The 8,882-nt window shown below is 41.9% G+C and overlaps 1 protein-coding gene across 1 annotated transcript; it reads right to left on the minus strand.

The window, feature by feature from the left end:
* Positions 1–4,843: 4,843 nt before the first annotated feature.
* Positions 4,844–8,556, minus strand: LYPD6B (LY6/PLAUR domain containing 6B; the record flags this gene model as incomplete). The annotated part of the gene is made up of 4 exons (XM_079538846.1): positions 4,844–5,008; positions 6,284–6,414; positions 7,201–7,299; positions 8,442–8,556. 4 exons carry the CDS (start codon positions 8,554–8,556, stop codon positions 4,844–4,846), a joined length of 510 nt encoding a protein of 169 aa, XP_079394972.1.
* Between the last annotated feature and the right edge of the window lie 326 nt (positions 8,557–8,882).

Here is an 8,882-nt window from a genome sequence, read left to right on the forward strand (position 1 = left end):
CAGCTCATTCATTCACACTAAATACACATGCAGGAGTATTTAAGTTCCTCACAGGCCATGAAAAATCAAGTATTTACCGACCACATCTCCTGAATTTATCTATGATACGGCTCTTTGGCAATATTTTCTTTTTATCCACAGTCAAACAGAAAGGAAAAAGCTGCATATCGAACTGGAAATACCAGTCCCTCAAAGAAGAATGTATTTGGTGATTGATTTCCTGGTGGTTCCATCTGCACTCATCAAAAGAAAAAAGAAAGTAAAATATAAAGTATCTCTATACATAAGTATCTGTTTTGCCCCTTAAGGAAATAAGACAGCTGTCAAGTGTGAGATAACTGCTCAGATGTGTGCAATGATGTTACGTGCATCACATTTAGCCAGACAGAAGGAAGAGCTGAGTGCTTAGAAAAACGTCCCAACTGCACTGCAAGGTGGTTTGTGGCACAAAGGAAACATCCTGGGCTGTTCCAAGATCACTTTCCCAATGCCTGTCCATAGTTCACTCACTCCAGCAAATCCATGCACAGTGTCCTTCCCCCACAGCACACTACGATGAGCACAGGTGTCAATCCCCAGTCATGACTGCTCCCACAAAAGCAAAATAAATCCACCTGAAGAACTGCATATGTTTAAAAAAGATACCAAGAAATACTTTGCTATAAAGAATGTACTGAAACATGCTTACCAGCTGTCTGCAGGCAAGTCAGACCAACAGATCTGATTCATCTGAAAACACCTGGCTGTGCCCACAAGTCAGACTTTGCTTCTTATCCTCCTCCAGTGCTGCACTTACAGACTTTTTGCAGACTGTTCACCAACTGCACCAAAGCACTTCAGGGTCAGTGGTTTTCATCCTTAATATACAATGTGGGCACCACATTTTTAAGGAATCCCTTATATTGCAACCAAAGCCCAACGAGTAGCTGCCTGACAGAGGAGCTACAGCTTGCAGCAAGTCTGGGGCTGCACCCCACATGAGATTAGTCACCTTCCAGAGCAGCACCCTGCAAACAACACGGATAAAATAACCTAAAAGTGCTACAACTTGGCCAAATTAACACAAACGAGCTGTGATCTTTCAAGCCCTCACCTTTTTGCACAAACCCTTTCCATCATTCAAACTCCACCTTCAATTTTCCCAATTTTAATAACCACAGCTTCTTACTATGGTGCCGACAACAGCATTAGAAGCAACCTTGCCAAATCAAAACAAAATTTAAGCAAAAATAATGAACCATGATACCCACACCAAGCAGCACCTCCCTACCTTCTGCTCCGAGCAGCACAGCAGGCTGACATCTTGGGCTTCACTGAAAATGGAGGAGACACAAAGACCTCAAGCACACTGCTGTGCTCCAACACAGGAGAGGGTCACCAGGTGCACAGGAATGGAGGCTCATTTTCTTAATTGGAGACACCTGCAAGCAGCACAGCCTGTAATGCCCTGCACTGCAAAGGTCTGCAGAACCTCTGTGTCCTGAGCCTGGAAGGAGCCCGGTTGTAGGCTCAGGACACAGAAAGAGGCTCTGCAGACCTTTGCCTTCTGAAATAAGTAGAGTTTTTGTAGTTTTCTTGCTCTGTACACCTGAAATTAGCACTTGATCCTCTTTAAGTGACTGGACTGGATGCTTACAACCTGCATCAAGACTTCAGGTTTTCTGCTAAAGCCACTCGAGCAGGATGTTTCACCTTTGACGCTTTTCTGATTAAGTCATGGCAAAATATTATTCAGTACTTTTCAGAAGTAGAAATGAAATGCTGCTGCTTCCTCCCTGCTACGTGCCTGGGGGGTCTTCCACAGATCATCCCATGCAACGTAGAACAAATAAAATGATACGCATGTGTCACCAAACAACCTCATCTTTCCTCCTTAAGTGCATCAGATGGTTTATATGACGTATTCATGGACAGAAATGGGATTCTTACTCCATCCTGTGAGTGAGAATGCAGCAGGCTGGATGTACACACCTGGATGAACACAGAAGCATCAGCAAACATCTCTGTTCTGCATGTAGTTACAGGTAAGCACTTACCCAAATGGCACTTCCAAAGCTAACTGAGGCATTACCACATCACATGCGTATGAACCAAAACTGAGAATCAATTCTGATACTGGAACTCTGCTACATTAAAAAATGCACCTTCAGCACCACAGAACCCCTTCATTAGCCCAGGCTGCTGTCTCTATAAGAGTTAAAAAGAAGGCAGTTAAAATCAAGCATAGTACTTTGGCACTTCGATGGAACTCTTTATTTTTTTTCATAGACAATTCTTCAGCAAATGCATACATGATGTGCAGAATTCTTATCTTTTCAGTGTGACAAAGAGAATAAAAAAATCAGTTCAACCAAGAAAAAGATGAGCAGAGATGCACACACATCCCCTTTTGGCAGCTGCAGAGAACCTGAAAGTCATTTCTCTGTGCCAGAGCCCCCCTCTGGGCTGCTTTCCAGGGGCTTCCTGGCACTCCTGAATGCTCCGAAATGGCATTTGCAGAGCAAGTGTTTACAGTAAACTCATATAAGGCTACCGAGCCACTTTAATTCCTCATGATGATTGCCATAATTGTTCACAGAAGCAACGTTATGGAAGTACCTGGTGCTCAAAGAAAACACCAGGGAAAGATCCATGGTCCCAACCATCATGCTCGACTGAGGAACTCCCTCAGGAGCACAGAGCAAATCTGGGATGATTTTTCCATGGGAGAAAAGTTCATGAACCCTGTGGGTCATGTAGCAAAAAGCATGTTGGTTTTCATCACTAAACATCAATTCTAACTATGACTGTAGCTATGTCTGAGCCCAAGATTAGTGCTGTAGGTGTGTCATTACCCAGCGATGAGCTTTGAACAAAGGAAACATGTCCAAAATCATCCCTCGCAGCTTGGCATGTTGGACGGTCCACTGACTTGAGACAACGTCAATGTTTAAAATCCCCCATTTCTAGGGTTATTTTAACATTTTAGAGATCACTTCTGAATCTCTTGGCAAAGTAAAACTTTTCAGAAACCTCATCTCTGAAAGACACTGCAACAATTTATTGTCATTTTCAACCCCTCTCATTTTGGCTGAGCCACTGGAAAAGATCACAGAACAATCACAGAGACACACTCATAAGTGAATCACAATTTTATTTACAGAAAGAAAAGAAATGCAATTCTCCAACCTGGTAGGTCAAATCATGAATCACAGAATGGCCTGGGTTGCAAAGGCCCACAGTGCTCACCCAGTTCCAACTCCCTGCTGTGTGCAGGTCGCCAACCAGCAGACCAGGCTGCCCAGAGCCACATCCAGCCTGGCCTTGAATGCCTGCAGGGATGGGGCATCCACAGCCTCCTTGGGCAACCTGTTCCACTGAAATCCTTAGCTGTGCTGAAATATTGGGTTGCTGGAGAGGGGAGAGTTTGAAGAAGCTCAATTTGGCAAAGAGGAGCAGCTGAAATGTTAGATTCATGATCATATAAAACTATCCTGATAACAATCCGAAATGAGTACCTGCTGGCCTGTACCATCAGTGAGTTTGCAGTGCAAAGAACATAAATAAGCTAGAGCATTAATGAAGTAACTGTACATCTGACTTATTGTGGACCATACTCAGGACAATCTGTGCAGCTGGAAGGGGTGGGAGCTCACTGGAGCAGCCTGGGAGTGCTGGTCTGCATCAGGCTTCACAGAAGGAAACAAAGGTTCTAGTACATCTCACTGTACTGAGATGTTTGCAGCTCTTCATCTAATTGATGAACTGTCATCTGTATGACAGGGATTCAAATAGTCAAAGCTGGGCATATAAACGACATTAATCACTGTAATACTGTAAAAAAAGGAACAGAGTATGGCCCAAACTTTTCAAGTGCTAGATAAAGCTATGTCCAGAGGCATGGGATATCCAGTTGCTGACTTCTGATCCACCAAGGAGAGTAGCATTTCTGGGAAAATCTTCTGTAGACCAAAGAGAACACATGGTAGAGTTCTCTCCTTATTTATACAAAGGCTTGCTTGCCATTTTTATGGTAAAGTAACTGCTCAACTGCAGCCATAATTTGAAATCTGTGGCGTTACTGCCATGCCAATATAACAAAGAGAAGGACTCAGAAGCTGAGGTGAGCACTTGAGGTGGGACCTTACTGTAAGAAAATACTGCCACTGAGGACAGTAATGAACTCTGAGTTAGGTGCTCAACCAGCTCATCCTTTTTGGATAGAAACTCTACCTAATTTCATATTGCTTTATAATTCCAGTGCAAGACATCTTATAGGAAAGAGAGGCATAAAGTATTGTTTTATTTCTCATAGAAATGATAGCTCTGATCAGAACAGAAAAACTCCTTTCATATGAAAACCGTAACTATGAAAAACCTTAACTAACGATAAGCTTACATACAGCTTACAGCCCGTGTTATTCATGCATAGTGATAAACAGCTTAGAAACACTTTCCATTAAAACACAAATTGGCACATGGTCCACTGAGAGCTCCCCTTTATCTCACCTGACTGTCTACAGAATCCCCTTTACTTTGTTCAAAAACACACAAACCACACGTGCATTTTCATCGTACAAGAGGGAGTCGTAACAACTTGATTCTGCCTCACTGCCCAGTCACCATTGGGTTTCCTGTTGTGCTTTTTCTGTGTGCATGTTTTGTTCTTCTTCTTTAAATACTGCGGACCATTTGAAATATCTTCATTAGAACCCAAGGACTGCATGATGCATGTACATCTTCCCATCGTCCTCTCACATTTTATGTAATCGAGAAGTCTTGGTGGTTTCTCCTTGAGCGTGCTGAGCTCCTTGCAATTTCCAAGGGCCCACAAAGGCAAGTGGTGCAATGGGAGGATGCTGCATCACGACAGTGCGACTGCCACGACTGCCACGAGCACTGCAGTGCTGACCGTCCGCCGGCTGCCGTCCGACGTCCTCCGCGCGTGCAGCACGGCAAACACTGCGTTTGTGTGATTGGTTGGGATCTCCACGTTGCAAATCATGCCTTCACAGCAAGAAACACATTCCTGGGGAGGAAAAGGAGATCACTGTACACAGGGTAATTCAGCAGCGGCTTCTAGAGATGCACGATTTGCAAGATGACTGCAAAGGACAGTAAACTAAGCACTTTACCCAGCACCCAAGGCAGCAGATGCAGCACTCATGTTGCAGCTTCTCCTCCAAACCATGCACCACAGCTTCCCCAGGGTAACTCACCACCCAATCCAATAACTGTGCTATGATAAACAGTTCTTTTGCAAAAACATGGGAGGTTAGACTGACTTCAATCCCCAAAATAGTTCAGCAGCTCATATTCATTAAAAAAACAATCTTAAATGACACAGGGTAGAAAAATGAGCTTACATCTATTCCCAGAGTTGTGAAGAATTTTAAGAGGAAGGTCATCCAAATATATCAACTTATCAAACAGAATTTTTTGCAAAACCAGTGTCACTGAAAGTCTCTCAAGGCAAGAAGGGAACCGGTCAAACTGCAGGAGTTTAATGGTGTGAAATATGGAATGCAATGGTAACTGCAAGAGTAGAGACTGGAACTGCCCTTATAAAAACATAAGGCACCCAGGTTGCAGCCCTTAATCAGTGACAGCACTGGGATGGTGGCAGCTAGGGGCAGTGCCTTGCTTTTCAGGGCTGGCTTCACGAGTCTGCAAACAGGAACTTTCAAACTTTCAGCAGGCTTTATGCCAATCACTTTTTACCTCTTCTAGATTTCTGCCATCAATCTAACGTAACAAATTAGTTTTCTTTACAGAACTTCACCAGCTCCCATTTGGGAATTATTCCTCTCTGATAAATGGTGTTTGGCTTCTGTCTTTCACAGTTTATTGGGCACAGCTCTTTGCACCTTATATTTTCCTTCTAGTGCAGGAGCTCTTTTTTTGGCACACAAGGTGTGTTACTCAGACACATGTCTGGAGCACCTGAGTCCCACAGTGGTTTGCTCAAGTGCTGGTGGCATCACAGCTGCAGCACCACAAGCATTGATGCAGGCTGCCTTACTCAGAACTCAGAAACCAAGGTCCATGTATAGGATGCATGCCAGCAATGCCCCAGAAAGCTCAGGTGCTTCTTTAGAACTGCTTATTACACCCCATGACACAGTCACACAAATAAGCAAGTAGGAGGAAAGGGGTAATCATGCTTCTATTGGAGAAACTGGATTTCTACTGCGCAGTACTGAAGAATATGTGCTGGCATGCGCTCTTCAGCTCTGCAGGAAAAACAGCTGCTCAAATGGAACCCTTGAAGCCAACATGCTGCTCCTATCTAAGCAGTGCTTACTGTGTGACCGCTTTCCCTGTGATGATGGCAGCCTACAAAATGGCACTCATCCCCAGTAGCACATTTTTTGGTGACCGATGTGCTCTTCCCATGGTCTGTGAAGAGATGAACTGTCAGGCAGTACTGTGTACCTACAAAACAGATTTTTAAATGTTGATTTTCAGATAGAATGCACTCCTCCACAGGGTTCAAAAACTTCACACAATTTAGCAAAATGTATAAAGCCTTTTTTCAACTCACTCAAAATACCACTTAACAAGAAATAAATTAGCAATGAAATCTTAAGCTTCACTGATCCTTCAAACCTCCAGAAAAGCTGCTACCATTTAAACTACATATTTGTACTACAGACTACACATTTATCTTCCATTTTCTACTCTTTTTTTCCTGCAGCACATTGTTTTCTTCTTTGTTTCAGACATTTCCCTCATTCCTCTGGTTCATTTCTTTCCCTTTCCCACCGTGACCACCACTGTGAAGAAAAATGAGGGAACATATTTCCATTCTTTTCTACCTATCTATCACTCTCATACAAGTATGTTGCCCAGTCATTCAGGTCTTGACTGTCACACGTGAGCCCACCATACCTTGGGATTTATCCAAAGGGAAGGAGATAAGGCCAAGAAAGCAATTCTCAAGTTTTTGATAACATCCTTAAAACTAATTCCTAGGAAGTACACACATATCTATTCCTATATATACATATTAATCTTTGCATTGTTGCTTTGCACTCTGAAATGGTCAGAATATTAAACTCAGCAAAAAATCACATGACTCAGACTCACTAATAACATAATTGAGGGCATCACTGTGTTGGTATGTTAATCCTATTCAGTTAGACTTCAACAAGATGGCTGAGTCAGGGAGAAACAAGTTGAACTGTGTAGGAAAAAAGCCCTTAGTGCAGAAACACTTACTTTCAGGACACCACCGATCTTCAGCCCATCTGTTACAGTTGTAATTGTCCACTGCATTATCACAGGTAAAGCACTTAAAACTGTTTGGAAATGGAGTGGCTTTGAAAGTATTAAAATACAGTAAGTTTACAAAAAAAAAAAAACAACCAACAAAACAAAACAAAAGAAAACCATAAATCAAATGCTCGAAGTAGTATTTTAATTGCTTGCACACACACAAACATGTTACATAGATGTGCATTTTCTCAGTGATACTTCACTGCTAGATAAATGCATCTTATGACACAAGTTTCATTGAAAGCTTTTAACTGCTTTTGCTATGCCTGATCTTTAAAACACTTCCTCCTCTTTTCACTCTCTCACAATCCAGAACAGCTTTTAAGCATCAGTGGGAAAAGCAGTAAAGAGAGAATATCTTACACATATTTACATGTATATATGTATACATTATAATACACCCAACTGTACGTTGGTGCAGATACACAAACAATCTACATTCCTTTGATGCAAAAAACTGCACCTCCAAAACCTGCTTCTGGTCTTGATCTCCAACTTTGGAGAATCTGTTCCCTTCAACAAAGGGATCAAGAGGATTATTTGAAAAGCTTATTTACATTACATACATATATATAAACGAGTTTCAGAAGCACAGTTCCTAGATGCACCTATAATGTATCAGGTTTTAATATCAGGAAAATCTTCTCTTTAGTGAAGGGACAGAATACTTCTGATGTCAGATAAGAGGCGAAAGTATGATGCTATTAGTGACAACTGGATCCACAGGTCTCACAACGTTTTTAATTACCTTCAGCTTGAATTAATTGCATGCTGCACACCTATTCTTCCACTTACAAAAACCCCAACAAGATTAAAGACAAAAGACACCTGTTCTGTATTTACAAGAAATCCACTGCATAATGTTGTCAGAAGGGAGATGCTTCAGAGGCAGGAAAATATCACAACAACACTTAAAATGTGGAAACTGTTGCTGTGGTGAACCTTTACTTTAGTGCTGCATTCAACAGTTTGTTTACTTTCAGGCAAGATAAACCTTAGGAATAAACTGCTCTGTGTTGAAAAGCAAAAGTTTTACTTTAAAAATCTAATTCTTCATGTTTAAAGAGGAATAAACTGTAAAATCCAAAATAAAGAGCTAAGAAACAAATTACTGAAAGCATATGGAAATGAACTAAAATGTTGTTACTACTGCCTCTGCAAGGAAAGCATAACTGTCTACTTACGGTCCAGTGGAGGTCTCACATTGTAAAAGTTGATGTTCTTTGCTGAAACCCAATTCCCTGAAAGGAGGAAGAGTGGAAGAAAGGCTCCAAGCAGCGAGTGACAGAACAGCAGCATGGTGGTACGTGAGAAGTAAAAGTCTGAGGCCTGGGAAAGAATGGGAAAACATTGTTTACAGGGAATCATAAGCAACAGCACATGAACAACACATTAATTCTGAAACCTTGGAAGTTCAGTCCGTAAATCTATAGTGTGAAGACGGCTAATGCAAGCAAGCGTATTTCATTAACAATGAGCAACTCAAAGCTGAGCAGTTACTGCCTTCTGCTGGCCAAGATCCTGCACAGAGTACTTAAATTTCCACAAATTACTGCTTGTTTAATCTGTTTGTCCTTCTAAGCAAAGTCAGTCTTACAGATGCCTTGTAATTCCTGAAAAATCAA

This window comes from Tetrao urogallus, assembly GCF_951394365.1.
Source record: "Tetrao urogallus genome assembly, chromosome: 8".
NCBI classification, from domain to species: domain Eukaryota; kingdom Metazoa; phylum Chordata; class Aves; order Galliformes; family Phasianidae; genus Tetrao; species Tetrao urogallus.